We start from the raw sequence: 19,660 nt of genomic DNA on the forward strand, positions 1-19,660 counted from the left end.
TCCACACTAGAGGCAGTTCACAATACTGCAAATATGCAGCTCCAAGTATAAACACTGAAAAGAAAGTAAATATATCATTTGTAGGTAACCTGATTGTTTACCTAGGAAAATTCAAGAGAAATACATGAAAAAATATTACAAGCAAAACAACTCATTAGGATGGCTTGGTACAAAATTAATATGAAATTAAGAACTTCCACATATATGTACATTAGCCTGTAAAATCATATAAAGGAAAAGAGTAATAATAGCAACAAATAAAATTTTTAAAAGAGAGAGAAAAATACCTCAATATAAACTGAACAGAAAAATGTGAATATCTGAATGGTGAAAACTTTAAAGCACAAGTGAGAAAGTTGAGTGCAGAAAATAATACATAATCAGGCAAATTCTGAAAAAGAGTAATGAGGGCGGAAAGGCGGTTCTTCCAGATAGTAAAAGATATTTATAAATAAATTTTACAATAATTAAAACACTGTATACTTCTGAATATACTTTATATTCTCCATAATAAAAGTATAAACAAAAAATAACAGTGTAGTATGAGTTCACAGTCAAAGAAATCAATGGTACAAAGATGGAACAGAAAATCCAGAAAGAGACACAAATACATGAGAATATGATTTAAAAATTATTTCAATTAAAGAAAAACAGATTATTCAATAAATGATGTTGTAATGATTGGATATTTGGGGGAAAAGAACAAAAACAAAAAAACCAATGGCTCTGAATTTTTCACCAAAGTAAATTTCAAATGGATTAAAGAAAAAAAAACAAACAAACAGGAGAACATTTCTAAGTATAATATAAAGTTATACTTTAACCAGAAAAGAAAAGATTAGTTAAAATTAGCTACATTAAAAAAAAAAAACCTGGATTATCTGCAAGGCAAGAAAAGAAATCATAAGACAAACTAGGAAAAAATATATGCAATTCTTATAACAAAAGGCTATTTTGCTAATATAAAAAGAGCTTCTACAAATCAATGAGAAAAAGACCAACAACCAACTTAAAAATCGGCAAGACCAGAAGATGCTCAACTATATTAACAACAGGAATGCAAACAGACTGGCAAAGATCAAACATTTTGTGTAACTCTATGTTCAGTGATGGTAGGCAGAAATAAGGCACTCAAATGCTGCAGGTGCCATGTGAGTTGGTACAGCCTTTTTATAGAGGGCATTTTTTCCCTGGCCCATCCACTTGGCATGAGGGATCTGAATGCCTGGCCAGGCTGTGGACCGTGCCCCCTGCTTTGGAAGCACAGAGTCTTAGCCACTGGACCACCAGAGAAATCCCTAGGAAGAGCAACTTGAGAGTATCTTCTAAGTTACAAGTGTATCAATACATATGCTCTAACCCAGGGAATCTTCTCAAAATTTACCCTACCTACTTTTAAAAGTGCAAAATAATGCATGTACAGATTTTCTCACTTCAGAGTAGTTTATAATAGCAAATGACTGTAAATAACAAATGGCCATCAATGATAAGAAACCAATTAAATTAGTTATAGTACACCCATACAATGGAATTCTCTGTAGCTAACTTAGAAAAAGAAATTGAAAAAAGGCTGAGGAACCTATATATTTCTACTAATAATGGAACAAGATTTAAAAGCAGAACATAGAGTGTACATAAATAGTATTAATATATAGTATGTGCATGGCATTGTTTTTAAAGGGGGGGGAATGATTTCTACTTGTATTTATTTATATCTCTAGAAGATAAAAGGAGTTAGTAACACTGATTGTCTCCAGGGAAGGAGACTGGTAGCTAGGGGAATGAGTGTGTGTGTGTTCAGTCACTAAGTCCTGTACAACTCTTTATGAGCCCAGAGTCTACAGCACTGGATTCCCTGTCCTTCACAATTTCCCAGTTTGCTCAAATTCATGTCCATTGAGTCGGTGATGCTATCTAACCACCTCATCCTCTGCCACCCGCCTTTCCTTTTGCCTTCAATCTTTCCCAGCATCAGGGTCTTTTCCAGTGAATAAGCTCTTTGCATCAGGTGGCCAAAGTACTGGAGCTTCAGCTTCAGCATCAGTCCTTCCAATGAATATTCAAGATTGATTTCCTTTAGGATTGATTGATTTGATCTGCTTGCAATCCAATGGGGCTGAGAGGTAGACTTAAAAAAAGGTTTTACTTTGGAATAATTTTAGGTTTAAAGAAAAAAGGTTGTAAAGGTAGTACAGAGTTCCTATATACTCCTTGCCCAGTTTCCCTGAAGGTTAACATCTTACACAGTACATTTGTCAAAACTAACAGAGATGAGCATTTGTATATTACTTTTAACTGAACTCTAGACTTTATCAGATTTCACCAATTTTTCCACTAATGTAATTTTTCTGTTTCAGGATCCAGTTAAGGATATCACACTGCAACTAGTCATAACGAATCCCTCAACCTTCCTTGTTTTTCACGACTTTGGTATTTTTAAAAAGTATCAATATTTTCATAAAACGTCTTTTGATGAATTCTTTTTAATGTTTTCCTCGTGTTTATCCTGGGGCTATGGAGTCGGGTAAGAATAACAGCACAGAGGTAAAGTGCCTTTCTCATCTCATCCTATCACAGGTACAATATATCAACACGACTTATCACTGGTGATTTTAACTCTGACCACTTGGATAAGGTAGTGCCAGCAGGTCTCTGCACCACGCATACAGTTATTATTTTTCCTTTTCCCGGATTCTTTCCTTTGGAAGGGAGTCACTAAGTCCAGAGTCCACACTTAGTGACTTAGGACAAAGGGGAGATTAAGCTCTGTTTCTTAGAAGAAGGAGTACTTATCTATGTTATTTGGAGTTATTCTAAGGAAGATTCATCTCTTCCCTTCATTTATTTAGTTATTTATATCAGCATAGGCTCATGCATATTTTATGCCTTGGGTTATAATCCAATACTAGGCTATTTCGTTGCTCAATTTTCTATCTTTAGCCATCTGGAGTTTTTTTACATTGGTTGGCACCAGCATCCCTTTGACATACCCTATCCTTTTATTTTTTTACAGTGCTTTCTTACCTTTTGGCACTACAAAATACTAAAGGTTCATGTTGTAATTTTCCTGCCCCAACCCTTAAATCAGCCTTTGCCCCAAGAAGTCCTGGTTCTTTTTATTGGAGAATGGTATTAAAAACCAACATACGGAAGTAGCTGCACTGGTTGCTACTGTGATATCACTGCTTCTAGGCCCTTCTCGGCAGAGAGAGCTGGGAAATATATGTACGTATTCTAACTTATGTGTATACACACATTATCATTATTTCTGTACCTATCCATATATATCAAACTAAATAAAAGATTATACTAGAGTCTCCACTCTAATATAGTACCACAGGGCCCATTCTAGCCTTCCCCTTTGCTTATTTATAATTTGTTTCTTGGACAGTGAGGAACTTGGTTCCCATTATCAACCATTTTTTATTCTTTTCAACCCTAGTGTAGCTATAAATTACTTTTGAATTGTCCACCTCTGTGAGAAACAAATTCATAAGCAGAGCACAGTACTTATGGGCAGTTTTGCATTCAGCCTGAAACAGTTTCCAGACAAAATATTGTTTTTCAAACACTGAATCAGCATGCGCTCCATGTCCCCTTTCAGTTCAGTTCAGTCACTCAGTTGTGTCCGACTCTTTGCGACCCCATGAACCGCAGCACGCCAGGCCTCCCTGTCCATCACCAACTCCCGAAGTCCACCCAAACCCATGTCCATTGAGTCGGTGATGCCACCCAACCATCTCATCCTCTGCCATTCCCTTCTTCTCCTGCCCTCAATCTTTCCCAGCATCAGGGTCTTTTCAGATGAGTCAGCTCTCCGCATCAGGTGGCCAAAGTACTGGAGTTTCAGCTTCAGTCCTTCCAATGAACACCCAGGACTGATTTAGGATGGACTGGTTGGATCTCCTTGCAGTCCAAGGGACTCTCAAGAGTCTTCTCCAACACCACAGTTCAAAAGCATCAATTCTTTGGTGCTCAGCTTTCTTTATAGTCCAACTCTCATATCCACACATATCCACAACATAGCCTTGACTAGATGGACCTTTGTTGGCAAAGTAATGTCTCTGCTTTTCAATATGCTGTCTAGGTTGGTCATAACTTTCCTTCCAAGAAGTAAGCGTCTTTTAATTTCATGGCTGCAATCACCATCTGCAGTGATTTTGGAGCCCAAAAATATAAAGTCAGCCACTGTTTCCACTCTTTCCCCATCTATTTGCCATCAAGTGATGGGACCAGATGCCATGATCTTAGTTTTCTGAATGTTGAGCTATAAGCCAACTTTTTCATTCTCCTCTTTCACTTTCATCAAAAGGCTCCCTTTAGTGAGGATATATCATACATGAGTAGTATAATAATACAGACTAGTTCCAAATTGGGAAAGGAGTACATCAAGGCTGTATAGTCACCCTGCTTATTTAACTTATATGTGGAGTACATCATGAGAAATGCTGGACTGGATGAAGCACAAGCTGGAATCAAGACTGCCGGGAGAAATACCAATAACCTCAGATATGCAGATGACATTACCCTCATGGCAGAAAGAGAAGAAGAACTAAAGAGCATCTTCATGAAAGTGAAAGAGGAGAGTGAAAAACTTGTCTCAAAGCTCAACGTTCAGAAAACTAGGATTAGGGCATCTGGTCCTATCACTTCATGGCAAACAGATGGGGAAACAGTGACAGACTTTATTTTGGGGGGCTCCAAAATCACTGCAGATGGCGATTGCAGCCATGAAATTAAAAGACACTTGCTCCGTGGAAGAAAAATCATGGCCAACCTAGACAGCATATTAAAAAGCAGAGACATTACTTTGCCAACAAAGGTCTGTCTAGTCAAAGCTGGGGTTTTTCCAGTTGTCATGTATGGATGTGAGAGCTGGACTATAAAGAAAGCTGAGCACCGAAAAATTGATGCTTTTGAACTGTGGTGTTGGAGAAGACTCTTGAGAGTCCCTTGGACTGCACAGAGATCCAACCAGTCCATCCTAAAGGAGATCAATCCTGGGTGTTCATTGGAAGGACTGATGTTGAAGCTGAAACTCCAATACTTTGGCCAGCTAATGCAAAGAACTGACTTATTTGAAAAGATCCTGATGCTAGGAAAAATTGAAGGCAGGAGGAGAAGGGGATGACAGAAGATGAGATGGTTGGATGGCATCAAAGACTCAATGGATATGAGTTTGAGTAAACTCCAGGAGTTGGTGATGACAGGGAAGCCTGGCATGCTGCAGTCCATGGGGTCACAGAGTCAGACATGACTGAGCGACTGAACTGAACTGAGTAAAACAGGTAATTCATCTGCCACAACCTGCATGCCATCCTGGGATGAAAGGAAGACTTCTCACGGTGGGTCTTTTTGCACCTTTTGAATGTTGTACCACGTGAATATATTACGTGAGTATATTTTTGAAAATGCAATTTTAACAGCACAATGGTAATTCACTTAGATCTAACAGAATTATTATAGGAGAAATTTTCAAAGGAGCAACTAAGAGTGAAAGGTTAGCAATCTTCTATGTGTTTGATTAATGTAGAGGAGTTTTAGCTCAATAAAGTGTGGCAATCAGGGAATTACTTCCACAGTCTGTTCTGGGTCCTTAACCCACCTACCTTTAAACACAAGACCTAATTAGTCAGTTCTTGCTAAGACCAGACTTTGGCTAAGTGAAAAAGAGGCTTGAGAAAATGAAACTCCAGTTCCCCTTAAGTGTGTGGTCTCTGAACAATAGCTGTGAGCTGAGCTGGGCAGAAGTGTAATCTGGTACTAGAGTAAGAAGCCCAATCTGACTGAGGAAGGGAGTGCTCTAGTTGGGATTCACAGCTCGTGACTGGCACCAATTTAGACATCAGGCACTCTTAGCCTTACTCATGCCAGGATGTGGAAGGCCCAGCTGCTGCCCCAGCTCCCGAGAAAGAGCCAAGGGACAAAATCTGCAAGCAGTGGGGTGGGGGAAGGGGCAGCAGCTGGACTAACAGGACAAACCAAGGCACTGAGACTTAGGTTCCACACCCCATCCTGTGATGGCAATACTTAATACAGACCCATTCCCAGGTTACAAATTATGGTACCACTTGGGAGGGTGGAAAAGGGTACTTTTCTGGAATCTCCTGGACAGAACCCAGGAAGCTCTGCTGAAAAACCCATCTGAAAACAAATTTCAGTAGCAGCCACAAGGGTTAGCATGCGGGAAGCCACAGGGGCCTGATAGCCCTTACTAGCAAAGAGTATCACGGAACCGAAGCGTTCTTTTCCAGCAAGACCGTCAGAGCCCCTGTGGATGCTTGGCTAGAGTCTCTCTTCGGAAATACCTCAAATGCTATAGGACAAAGACTTGACTCCTAGGCCCCATTCAGTCACCTCTAATTGTTTCATTAAAAAAATATTGAGGTAAACTTTATACACAGTGAAATGTATAATTTGGTTAGTTTTAACAAAAGTATACCTAGAGTAACCAACACCCAAACTAAGACACAGAATACTTCCATCACCAGACACAGCTCCCCTCGTGCTCCCTATAGTCAATCTCACTTTTATAGCCTGCCTCACATTTTATAAATGAAAAAGACCTCTTCAGCATTCAGTATACATTATTACAACACTGGCTGCTTTATATCAGTAATTACAAAGAAACGTCCATATGCATGTGATCTCTTGAATCCCAGTATACGGGCAAATCCTCCTAGCACAGCCCTTCAGTCTTCATCCTTTCACAAAGACTTCATGTTGAATTAATGCAGCACCAACATAAAAGAGAAGTACAAAAGTCATACAAAATAAGGAAAAAAATGGGGACTTCCCTGGCGGTCCAATGGTTAAGACTCCGAGTCTCCAAGATAGGGGGAACGGGTTTGATCCCCGGTCTGAGAACCTAAGATCCCACATGCCATGTGGTACAGACCAAAGGAAAAAAAAAAAAAAAGGAAAAAAAATGAAGAGACAGTAAAGCTGTTGCAACAGTAAATAATAGTAAGAGAAATGTAAGTAAGGTGGCAAAAAACTAGAATCAGTATTTTGAGGATGTTTTCAAAAAGCTGACTAAAACTAACATTTTATTCTAGTCTTGTTGCGCCTACGTTAGAAATGTCTTTCAAAGTTTCATCTTTTTTTCCTTGTCATCCCTATGACCAGACTATCAGGGACAGCTGTCAAAATACCCTTCCACTTTTAGTGGAATGAAAATGTTCTGGAATTTTTAGGGAGTGCTGATAGTTGTGGAACATTGTGAATATACTAAGCCACTTATTTCTTAAAGTGGTTACTGTGAATTTTATTTATCTCACTTTTTACAGTGAATTTTATCTCACTATTTCACTTTTTAAAAAGCCTTCTGATCCACTCCTAATCTATCTAAAATGCACAATTAATTATCTGTTCACCAATCTCCATTTGCTCCTCACTGCCTGAGACCTAACTCCTTGGCTTGATGTCATTCACGATTTAGCCCTCAGTCTCCTCCAGCCTCACCTTTCATCATAGCTCCTATCATTCAGTCACATGAGTTCTCAACATGAGAAGCTCGTCCATATCCTCAAGCCTGAAGACATGCTCCCTTGGTTTGGAATGCCTCTTTCTTGCCCTTGTCAGTCTGAGGAACTTCAACTCTTCAAGATCCAGCTCAAATTGCAACTCCTCCTGTGAAGGCTTCCTTGATTTCCAAAACAAAATGACTCCCTTTTACATGTCCCTTTAACCATTCTTTAGGAGTAAAATTCTTAAGTGTATACTGGAGTAGGAGCCGTTCCCTTCTCCAGGGGATCTTCCCAACCCAGAGATCGAACCCAGGTCTTTTGCATTGCTGGCAGATTCTCTGCCATCTGAGCCACCAGGGAAGCCCATGTGGGACCATCTATCACTAGCTTTATTTACTTTAAAATTTCTTTTAAATGCAATTCTATGTACTTGGCTGTGCTGCGTCTTCACGGCTGCATGAGCTTTTCTCTAGCTGTAGAGAGCGGGTGGCTGCTCTCCGGTTGCACTGCATGAGCTTCCCGTTTTGGTGGCCTCTCCTGTTGGTGGGCTTCCCTGGTGGCTCAGACGGTAAAGAATCTGCTTGCAGTGCAGGAGACCCAGGTTCATACCTGGGTCGGGAAGATCCCTGAAGAAGCAAATGGTAACCCACAGCAGTATTCTCGCCTAGAGAATCCCATGGACAGAAGAGCCTGGCAGGCTACAGTCCACGGGGTCGCAAAGAGCTGGATACAACAGCGACTAACACTCTTGTTGTGGAACACAGGGTCTAGGGCACGCAGGATTCAGGAGTTGTGGTCCCTGCGCTCTGGAGGACAGGCTCAATAGCTGTGGTGCACGGGCTCAGTTGCTCCATGGCATGTGGGGTCTTCCAGGACCAGGGACGGAACCCCCCATCACTGACTTTAAGTGATTAGTTCTTCCAAATGAAACACACCTGAATACCTGGAAGTTAAATATGCACTTGAACTCCAGGAATGAAAGAAGCCAGTAAGTTAATTTTCCTAACGGCAGTCTCACAGGCGTAAGGAAAAATAAATGTAAGTTTCTCTCCCTATTTAGGTAGATCTAAGTTTTTCCAATGTGTTCAAGATCTGCTCTCTAAAAATGAACCTACTAGCACCTGCTAACTACCCACTCTTTCCTTAGTGGGGCACCAGTTCATGTGGTGCGCTGAGGAGTCGTCAAAGGAGCATTTACATGAGCACTGACACAGAATGCACAATCACACCTCTGTCCGATGGAGGTGCAGCCTCTTGAGTTGCAGCCAAGGGGGCAGGGGGGGCGACGTAAAGGAACAGGAGAGAGAAATCCCAGTCAGTACTCAGTTCCAATCAGGTTCTCAAAATTCCCTTTCTGCTGAGGATGCCACACTTTTCTCAGAACTATATTTATTTTTCTTTAACAGCCTTCTGATTTCAAGAATAGTGGTTTCCTCATGGAACCACAAAGGTGGGAAAATACAATGAAGACTGAAATGAAAGCAAATCCAAATAAGAGGAAGAATTTTTATATCCATCACCTGTAAGGCCAACGTGTTCAAAATCTCTTTCCCCAATTTTTGGACATAGTACTTTTCTTTTGCTCATCCTCAGATTCAAATTCTTGAGATCATCTTTTTTTTTTTTTGAGATCATCTTAAGAGTCCTCTCTCACCCTGTAACTAGTTAGGCCTCAAATTCCATAAATTCTTCCTTCAACACCTCTTATTCATTTATTCATCTCTTATACTACCTACTTCTGCTAGTCTCCAGAGGGACTCTACAGTAGGGTATGATATGGAGACGTGTACAGAATCAGCTACTAAAGTCAGGTAAAAAGTATGAGTGGTTGAGAAATAAGTTTCACAAAGATTCTGAAGTATGAGATGATGTCTGCCTAGAGGATAAGGAGACACTTGGGGGCAGACGCTGAGCACTCAAACTGGGCCTTTTATCCCAGGTCTAACTTGAATTAGATGGAGCTAGTGGAGGGATCTGGGAAGGAAAGCACTTAGGGGAACAGCAAATCAAGGCTGCTGCCTGGAACTAAAGATCCAGGAGGGAAGTGGCAGCCACTGAATGCCTGGCTGAGAAGTCTTTAACCCTTAGGCTGCCAAGTCATTTCTCTTCCATCATTTGCACCCTCTGCATCTGACACCTACTTTCATCAGGAACTCAAATGCAAAACAAAGTTGGTGGTAACTACCTTTGTAATCACAGGGTGTTCCTTCTGCAGTTACAATTCGTAGGGGACGCTGCTGCTGTGAGTAGCTGAATAGAAAGTTGGTCCCTTTCAGCAATCACAAAGCTTGACTTAGGCTGGAGGATTAGAAAGCATATCTTTTTCTGCTGCTGCTGCTAAGTCACTTCAGTCGTGTCCGACTCTGTGCAACCCCATAGACGGCAGCCCACCAGGCTCCCCCATCCCTGGGATTCTTCAGGCAAGAACACTGGAGTGGGTTGCCATTTCCTTCTCCAATGCATGAAAGTGAAAAGTGAAAGTGAAGCCGCTCAGTCGTGTCTGATTCTTCGAGACCCCATGGACTGCAGGCTACCAGGCTCCTCCATCCGTGGGATTTTCCAGGCAAGAGTACTGGAGTGGGATCTTATACTGGGGATGCTTCAAAACTCTGTCACCCTTCAACAACTCTAACTAAACCTGTGATATAAGATTAAGAATACCAACTTAATCCTTCTCAAATTCACCTTCACTATATGACTCTCTTGCTCAAGGATCTACACTGACTCCAATTGCCTACAATAGGTCATTCAAATCCCTCTGCTTAGAATCCAAGGTTAGGCATCATTCAACCCCACCAAACCTTTTCAACCTTATCTATTATAACCCCTCGGTTAGTTATCTGTTATTACTAACCTCCTTTCCTAATCAGGAGGGTTAAATTACAACAGGGCTAGTATTACAGACCTAGCTGAGCTGAGTTAAATTTAAACTAGACAATAGTTTAGGCCACTTTTTTTCAGGCATAAAAAATACAAATTTTACAAAAACATTTTAAGAACTTGGCAGTCCTTATTCACGCTGGCTTCTCAAATGTGTTCTGAATTTGAAAACCCTAAATTACTTTGTTCATAATGTATAAGCGGGAAAAGAAACAGTTACAAATAACACTTTTTATAGTAATGTTCTTTATCTTGGTAACTGGTAGGTGCATGCATTTTTCAAAATCAATGAATGTATGCTTGAGAGTTGTACACTTCACTGAATACAAACTTTATACCAAAATAAACTAAACAAACCCTAGTCAATGACATGCATACCAAAGCAGTCAGAGGGAGGTATACTCATAGCTGCAATTTAAATGATGGACAGATACATGATAAAGCAAATTATATTAAAATGTTAATGGTAGAATCTAGGCAGTGAGTGTCTTTGAAAAAATTATTAAGACTTTGCTGGATGTTTGAAAATTTTAATAAAACAACATTGGGGGAAATGACACTGGTAACACCGTGCAGTTCTTAATTATAAGCACTGACAACACACCATAGTGCACAAAGCTGTAAGAAGTTTAGCTTAGTGGAATGACTGCATCAGGGATTCATTTGCTCCTTGATGTTTCCATGTCACCCTACAAATACCTCCTGCAGTCCTTTTCATGGTGTATTGTACTGTTTACATGACTGCCTCTCCCACTACATTTTAAGTCCCTTGCAGTCACAGATCTAGTGTAATTTGTATTTATATATAACTTTGCATCATGTTTGAAAAATGTGTTAGATAACTGTGGAAGCATTGAGTGAAAGTGGGATATCACTAAGGATCAATGGTTTACGCTTCTGACAAATTCACTTTGTTCATTTTTCACACATCCTGAAAGTGATTATGTTCAGTTTTCAAGAGAAATGTATCTTTACTTCTCCCTAAAACATGCAAAATTTCCAAAAATAAAAGTCATCTCTACTGACAATATTACTTTGTATTCTATTACTTAAATGTCAGGTCTGAAGGCCTTCTAACATTCAATAACTACTGCGGGTTTTTTTTTTCCCCCTAAAAGAGTGAAGTCTCAGAATTCCAAGGAATCTGTAATTTGTTTTATTCAAATCTTAGATAAGCTGCCGGAACTAAGAGATTCCTAAACTAATCACAAGCGGGAAACAGGAGTTCTGGGGAAAAGATAAAACAAGCACCACTTGCACCACATTAAAATGTCACAAAGCAAATTGATCAAGAACTTTAACAAGAAACGGAGGGTAAGCCTTAAGAGGGATACGCAGAACATCTCAAACTCCTCCTAAACAGGTGTCTCTCCTCCTCTCTGCAACTACAGCCAGTCAGAGATCCGGCCGCCCGGCCACTCCCAACATGCCACGCGACTCGAGCCGATGCCGCTGAAGATGCTTCTTCTTACGTCAACTTCGTAGAAACAACGTGCTCTCGCGGCACGAGCCCCTGGTTCTAAACTGGAGGACCTGGGTCCGAATCCCAGCTCCTCCACCGGCCTCATCTGAAAGTCTCATGCCCTCGCTGGGCAGCAGTTTTGCTCATCTCTGAAATAGTACTGATTCTCCTAACCGCGGCCGGCGCACAGAGTGGCAATAAACCGAGACGAGGGGCGTAAGGGCGTTTTAAGGAAGACTGCAAGCGACTCGCAATTTGTTATGGCTCTCAAGCATGCGGTGCTCACAACCAACCCCGGACCAATCTCTCAAAGTCACCGCCGTCCCTTACTGCCTTCCCTCCAGGCGCCTCTGCTGAGGCCTCTCCCTTCTGGATGTCCCAAAGCGGAAGCCGTGCGGCGCCGTCTGCCGTACCTGCAGCCACTTGGTCAGCGGGGCCCTCCTGCTGACCCATGACGAAGTCTTGCACGAGGCCCCACAGGGCGCCCAGAGGCGCCACCGCCTCCAGAGCCGCGGCGGCGGCCATGACGCGAACTGGAGACCGCGGGAGGGGAAGTGGGCGGTGGCACCGGCCGGGTCTCTCAGCGCACGCGCCTCCCCGAGCCAATCGCCTGGCGAAGGCTGAGGGGCGGGGCGCTCCCTGGATCACGTGTCTGCCGGCTCCAGGCCAGGCAGTTCCCGGGAGGGAAGGGGACGGTCCCTCCCAAGGGGCGGGGCCTGGGGTCGGGGCGGTGGCTCAGGGAAGGGAAGGCTGCTGCCGGGCACGCAGCCGGGGGCCATTGAGGGCGAATAATTCCCGGCCCGGCTCCCCGGGAGACGGGCGGCGGGGCGGGCACCTGGCTGGGTGGGGCCGAGGGGGCGGTCCGCACCCTGGGGGAAACCAATGAGAAAACCAGGCCCGGCCCACGGGGGCGGTGCCGTCGGTCACATGCGCACCTGGGGCGGGCGGCGGCGGCGGCGGCGCGGGCACCGCGAGCCGGCGGCAGGCAGCGGGGCTGGGCTGGGGCGGGGTTAGGCAGGTGAGTGACAGGCTGCGGGGGGCCGGCCCCAGTTGGGAGCCCCGAGCTAGCCGGGAGTAGCTGCGGCGGTGCCCGCCCCCTCTCTCCGCCCCTCCAGCGGAGCTGGTCTTCGCCAGGGCACCGTCGCGGGCCCCCCTGGCCCGGCCACCTGGGACTGTGCTGGAGAGTCGGCCACCTCCCTCTCTCCCCTCGCCCGCAAAGTTTGTGGCGAAGCCGGTGCCGGGGTAGAGCTCGCCCGGGGGGAGATTGGTGAGCGTCCGATGCCGGGCAGCAGGAGCCGTTGACCCGGGACGTCGCCGTCCGGGGCAGGAGCGCGGAGCAGCCGATCAGCCCGCCGCCTCCGGTGCATGGGGCCCGGCTGAAGAGCCAGCATGGGCAACTGCGTGGGGAGACAGCGCCGGGAGAGGCCGACCGCCCCAGGACACCCCCGCAAGCGAGCAGGTAAGACGGGGAAGGGAGCAGGGTCGTCGGCGCCCAGTTAGTTTTCCTCCTTCTTGCGGGAGACCTGGGCTTCCCGAGCGACCTCCCGCAGCTCCTGGCGCCTGGGTTTCCCCGATGGCTGCTCCCGAGCCAGGCGGGACCCCCCTCCCCGCCGCCCTTCCCAGCCCCCTTGGCCGGGGAAGCTGAGTTGGGGCAACCGCGAGCCCTGACCCGTCTGCGAGCCCAACTCGCTCCAACTGGGAAGCTCCGGGTGGGGGTTGGGGCAGGGGCAGGAAATGTTTGCAGACCGCTGAGGGGCCGACGGAGGGAAGGAGGGCCCCGGGCTGGGGCGCAGCTGGCCTGGCCGCGGGGCCGTGGTCGGAAGCCCGCACGTCGGGGCACGGCGCGGGCGCCCAGGCGTCCTCAGAACTCTGAGAGAGCGAGACGAGCACAGTCTCTCCTTCCAAAGACTGTGTCATTATCAGGCTGCAGATCATGTCTGCTGGAATCCGACTTGCAAAAAGCAGCGCAGGACTCTGGGAAAGAAATCTTTATTTTTCCCGCAGGGCTTTTTAGAGCCTCCGGGCCGTCTGGGAGTCTAGGAAAGGTGGGGTGCGGGGTGGGAATCGCGCTCGGGTTGTTGGGATCCTTCCCAACCTTGGGGATGGGATCTGCTCGCTGGTGATCCGCGAGGGCCGGCAGCGCCTTCTCACTTTCTGGGTACACTCCTCCTATCCTGGCGCTCCGCCTGGGTAAGAGGTCTGGCGGTCGTTTCCCCGGGTCAGGTACTCGCTTCACTTCCTTCTTAGAGAGTGTTGCAAGGACCTTCTGAGAATGATAAAATCGCACACTTTAGAGCTCAAGGAGACCTTCGAAACTTGTCTAGAGTCCAGATAGACCTACCTCTTCATGGCTATATTAAAAGCCCAGATCCAGAGAATTTGAGCAACTTGTCCTCAGCCACTCAGCTAGTTAGTAGTGCAGCTGGGATTAGAACGCAGTCTCTTACTCAGTTGCCACATATCCCTTTATGTAAGAGGAGCCACAGGCAGAGTTATTAATGAAGTAGAAACTCTGCTTGCTGTTTCCTGTCTCCTTTGACACCACAGGTTTGTGCTGCTTGAGTTTCGGAAACTGGGAATGAAAATGAGGGGAAACAAGGGGAAAGCGGGGAAGGATGTCTGTGTGTTGGACAGGATGACTTGTGCAAGAAGCAACATGTTTTTTATAGGGAGGATGACATAAAATTTAGCATTGAAATCCATTTGTCTGAGGGCAACACAAGCCATTCTTCTGACGTGGAAAGAGGGTTCTCAAATCCAAGGGCTTTCTTTCATTCATTTATTCAACAAATACTTATTATTTATGTGCTCAGTGTATGTAATTGATTAGTAGGGTGTTTTTTTGTTTTTGTGCTTGTTTTTTTTACTGTTGACAACCCTCTCCCCTTTGAAACTACCCTCCCGGCAAAAACTTTTCCTTCCTTGGCATTTTGGTTTTTCTCTGATCACTCAGGCCCACCATCACCTCCTAGTGTGGGACACCGTGGTTCTGTTTTTTCTTTTTTTTAATTTATTTATGTATTTATTTATTTTTGGCTGTGCTGGGTTTTCCTGGTTGCAGGGAGTAGGGGGCTACTCTTTTGTGATGTGAGGGCTTCCCATTGCAAGGGATTCTCTTGTTGTGGGGCACAGGCTGTAGGGCTCAGGAGCTTCAGTAGTTGCAGCTCACCGGCTCTAGAGCGCAGGCTCCATAATTGTGGTGCAGAGCTTAGTTGCTCTGAGGTATGTGGACTCTTCCCAGACCAGGGATGGAACCTGTGTTCCCTGCATTGGCAGGCAGATTCTTATCCACTGCACCACCTGGGAAATTCCCAAGGTTCAGTTTTACATTCTTTTTTTTTTTCTCGTCTCCCTCCCAGAGAAATCTTAGACCCACAACTCTTTGTCCATTGGAAAGACACCTACACTCTATCTTCAGCTATTGCCTCTCCAACTCCAGATTCATGTACTGGACACTGATGTAACTAACTTCAGAGTCAATGCTTCTAAACCAGCTCTGTGTCTCCCCGCCTTCAACTAGCTTCCCTATACGCTTCCATTCTTCCAGCTGTCTAAACTTATACTTTGAGGAACGCTCTCTGCTAACTTTCTTTGCCTCCATGACCTGGAGGAGTCATTCTCTGGGACCTGCTAGTTCTTCACTCGGCAGGTCTTACAGACCCGCTCCTTGTTACCTCAAAGCCAGCTCATCTCCCAGGCTGAAGTTAGTTTCCCAGCAGAGACAAGTACATCTTCAGTCATTCATCTAATGCCTGCACACGCTGGTATCCCAGAAGACGTCTGTTAAATTCACCTATTCCAGTCCCTGTAGTTCTATGTTCAGAAATCTTTCTGTAGCTCCCACTCCTGCAAGAACTTTAACTTCCAAGGCTGTTCAGGTCTGGTCCAGTCCTTCCTTTTATGACACAATTTCTTTCTCTTCCTTGACATTAAGGTCACCTGTGTTTGCTCATGCCCTTTCCCCTTTCTTATCAAGAGCCTTTCTTCTCTTCAAGGTCCACCTCCAATCCCTTATCTTTCTAGAAGCACCTTGCCTGACAAATCCCCCAGATCCCCCAGCAGATAGAGTTGCTGTTTCTGAGTTGCCTTATGCACTTACTTAACAGTGATCCACTCCATATTATTAGACAGTTCTTTGATGTTATAGTCTTCTATTAGCAACGGCACTACAAGCCTTCAAGACCTTGTATGTGTGTGTGTTTGCCTCTCTCACTCATTCATAGTGTCATACACACACACACTAGGCACTTAGCACAATGACTTGTACAGAGGAAGCACTCAATTTTTGTTGATTTTAAAAACTTGCATGGGAATTCCCTGGTGATCCAGTGGTTAGAACTCAGCACGTTCACTGCTGTGACCCAGGTTCAATCTCTGGGAACTAAGATCCCATGAGCTTCACAGCTCAGCCCCCCAAAATTAGATATAAATAAATAAAAATTTCATCTTAACATTTTAGTGAGGTATATATCTGCATTAAAAAAAGAAAATCTGCTGGTGTATCTTTATTTCACTTTTGTGGGTCCTGCTATGAACAGCTTTATTCATGAAGTCCAAAGCCAAGCAGAACCCTGGAGGATGACAAATTTGGTACAAGCGAAGGAACCATTCTTAACCTCACAGCGTGTACCTAGTGTTTCCTATGACACCTGTAGTTTCCGTGTTGACTAGGACATAATTTTATGTTATAAGACTAATGCCTAAAACTCCCACTGTAACTCTTACCCCTCCTTTGTCATTGAAGAAGCCCTCAACAGAAGGCTAAAACCCTCCTTCTAGTCCTGGGCCTGTAGCTGGGTAACCCTGAGCGAGTCATCAACCGTCTTAGGGTTGCGCTTGCATTATATCAGAAAGGGAGGGGACTATAGAGCTGTTTTTAGTAATCTTCACAAAGGTAGCGATTCTAAACTGGGAGGTTAATGAGCTGAAATCTTACGCCTGGTTATATCACTCATTGGCCATAGTTATCTCTTCCTGGTCATTTGGTGGGTGAAGCAGAGACATGATGCCCATGGTCAGGGAGTCTTGCTTTAGCTAGAAGGATTAGGCAGTGCTCTCATCTCATCAAGATTTGGGGTTGTCACTTTTTTTTTTCCCCTCACCTATTACTTGCAATAGGTTCCCAGTAGGTCTGTGTTCTCGCCTTCAGGTGCTGAGTGGTCTTTTCAAACTTCGGAGAATACATGAAGGAGGGGAATGACTCCTCTGGGGGGCTCTCATCAGCCTGTGCTTGTGCCCTGGATAGATGCAATCTCTCTGCCTGTGAGTGGGCGAGGGAGCCCCTCCCCTGCCCATCCCAGGGAGAAGTCGATGTGGTAGAACAGGCAGGTCTCTTGCCCAGCTCCACCCTTTGAGAATGTGGCAAGGCTGAAACCCAGATATCTGTGATGTGCCAAGCATATCCACTTACATTCTGGAATCTCAAGCTCGGGGTGGACGGACCCAAGGCCCTGTTTTGGGCTGGCTTGGCTTGGCGCTGTGCTTACAAGAGAGTGTACTTCTCGTTGTGTGGGCTGCTGTGACTATTCTTAAGGGAGTAATTGGGCAACTTCTCCATTTGCTCAGTAAATATTTACCGAGTGCCAGGTACCTTGCTGGGTGTGAACTGACATGGTCCTTGGCCTCATGGAGCTTATAGTTTGGGGTGGGGGTGGGGGGCCAGACAGTAAACAATCTGACCATACATGGAGATCCTGTATGATAATACATATAATTATGTATTATTATATGTGCTGGTGATTCCCACATATATCATTTCAACCCATTTGGTCTAACTCCAGCCATGTATATTCTGCTGCCTACTCAACACATCTTGTGTCTAAAAGTCGTCTCAGTTTAATGTGTCCAAAACAGAATGAACCCTCCCACCCTCACCGCCTGCCCCCATTCTCCCAGTCTTTGCCATCTCAGCTGATGATGATTTCATTCTTCCAGTTGCTCAGACCTCCCAAAATTCTATCATCATCCCTGGCTCTTCCCTTTCTCTCAATCCCACATCCATTTAATCAATAAATCCTGTTGACTTCACCTTAAATATATCCAGCACTTGACTCTCACCATCATTACTACTTTCATCCTGGTCTAAGCTACCCATCGGCCTTTTAACTGACCTTCCTGCTTCCTCCCTTGTCTCCCGACAGACTGTTTTCATCATAGCAGCCAGAGAGATGCTGCAAACTGTAAGTCAGATTCTGTTACTCCTTTGTTCCCCATCTCATCCTGAGTCCTTGTGTTGGCCTACAAGGCATGAGAGGATGTTCACCACCTTGCCTTTCCTCAGCCTTCTCTGGCTCTTCATTCCCCTGGCACCCTCTAATAGCTAAATGGGTTTCCCCCTCTCCCCCTCCAAGACTCGCCACGTCTCATCAGTCACGCCCTCCCAGGCCATCCTTTTTAAAATTGATCCCCTTCCCTCCACTGCCTGCTCTCAGCATTATCTCCACCTTTTCCCTATTTTTCTCCCTGTCACTTCCCACCACCTGGCATTGGCTATCTCCCCTACTCTGTGCAGTCCGAGATTCTTATTTGTTCTATGGCACCTAGATCCATGCCTGTCATGGAGTAGGTACCTAATAAATATTTATTGGATGAAGTTAGTGTGTAGAACAGACTTGTAAGGTCTGTGGAAGAGCAGGAGGGAGCAGTCCTGATTGCTGTCTCATCTTAGGTGGGTGTTGGGTGGATGGGTGTATCCTAATGAACAAATTTAACTGCAGCCTCAAAGTGGTATTCTGTTCCTGGGACTGGCTTCTGTCTCGACCCAGGCCTGGAGAAGCTCTCAGATACCTAGGATATAATTCCCCACTGTTTGGGGGCCTCTTGCAAGGAGATCCTGGGGCTGAAGGTGGAGGACAGGATGAAGCCGCTTACCACAGTCCCAGCCAAGCAGTAACACTTTCCTGTCATTTTGTGTGCGCATCTATGTAGGAGTGGGCTCTTCTCCGAGGCACACATGTTTTTTGCGGCCATTAACTCAAGGGTGGACATGGGGAGGTCTGAGAGAGTGTGAGGCCAGAAGGCGGGTGAAGTGGATTCCAGGCCTCTCTACACATTGAATTGACTTGCTGGGGAATTTTTAGAATCATAGAATTTTAGAGCTGAAAAGGAACTTAAAGATTTCTTTAACCTCTTTTCTTTTCCCCAGCCATTAAAAAGAGAATAAAGGTATGTCTACTCCCTGCCAAGTTCACAGAAATATGGTGCAACCTATATAAAAACTGCATGGGCTCCTTTAAGTTTTGAGTATGCTAAGGTCAAGAAATTGTGGACAGGGTACTTCCCTGGCCATCTGGCGACTCTGAGCTTCCACTGCAGATGGCGTGGGTTTGATCCCTGGTCCGGAAACTAAGATGCCACATGCTAAGTGTGGCATGGCCAAAAAAAAAAAAAAGAGAAATTGTGGGCAAGGTTAAGTTTGTAAGGGAAGTGGTCAAGGTCAAGTGCATTCAATGGGAGGGGCTATAGTGTCTTTGCCACTTTCTTGAATGGTGCACTTGGGCAAGTCATTTGTTTTTTGCTCAGTTGATCATCTGTTAAAAAAAAAAAAAAGATGATATTTCCAGTTTATTTCAGAGATGCTGTGGAGATAAAACAATCAAACATTGTTTTTAAAATTACTTTCATGGCTAAATGGTGTGCTCAAATGTGAGGTTCTAATCCAGAGTGTCATCTGGCATCCAAGGGAAATGAGGTCTTAGTTCTCTGCTCTTTCCTAGCTATGTTTGCTGCTTTGGACAGGCCTCTTGATCTCTTTGAGCCTCAGTTTCCTCATTTGTACCATGGGATAACTGCTGCCCTGCTCAGCTCCCAGAGACATTGTAAGAATCAAGTGAGATCCTGTATGAAAAGA

The 19,660-nt window shown here is 44.9% G+C and overlaps 2 protein-coding genes and 1 long non-coding RNA gene across 5 annotated transcripts in view; 1 reads left to right on the top strand and 2 right to left on the bottom strand.

Moving 5' to 3' along the window:
• Positions 1-12,346, bottom strand: part of MMS19 (MMS19 homolog, cytosolic iron-sulfur assembly component) — a 34,091-nt gene extending 21,745 nt beyond the window's left edge. For both annotated transcript variants that reach the window (XM_012102708.5, XM_027960569.3), the window contains exon 1: positions 12,225-12,346. In XM_012102708.5, coding sequence (XP_011958098.4) covers positions 12,225-12,336 — 112 coding nt within the window. In that variant the 5' untranslated portion in view covers positions 12,337-12,346. The remainder of the gene's footprint in view (positions 1-12,224) is intronic.
• Positions 12,347-12,859: 513 nt separating this feature from the next.
• Positions 12,860-19,660, top strand: part of UBTD1 (ubiquitin domain containing 1) — a 51,052-nt gene continuing 44,251 nt past the window's right edge. The window contains exons 1-2 of one of the 2 annotated variants that reach the window (XM_042238490.2): positions 12,860-13,270; positions 17,952-17,990. Coding sequence is in view for 1 of the 2 variants with exons in the window: in XM_015103358.4 (XP_014958844.1) it covers positions 13,201-13,270 (70 nt within the window). In the remaining variant the exon portion in view is untranslated. The remainder of the gene's footprint in view (positions 13,271-17,951; positions 17,991-19,660) is intronic. The other variant, XM_015103358.4, reaches the window with a different exon arrangement.
• LOC121817598 (uncharacterized) lies at positions 13,785-14,373 on the bottom strand. The gene is made up of 2 exons (XR_006057599.1): positions 14,153-14,373; positions 13,785-14,077 (listed from the first exon to the last, which is right to left on the bottom strand). It is a non-coding gene; the product is annotated as an uncharacterized LOC121817598 (long non-coding RNA).

Source organism: Ovis aries, chromosome 22 (assembly GCF_016772045.2).
Source record: "Ovis aries strain OAR_USU_Benz2616 breed Rambouillet chromosome 22, ARS-UI_Ramb_v3.0, whole genome shotgun sequence".
Lineage (NCBI taxonomy): Eukaryota > Metazoa > Chordata > Mammalia > Artiodactyla > Bovidae > Ovis > Ovis aries.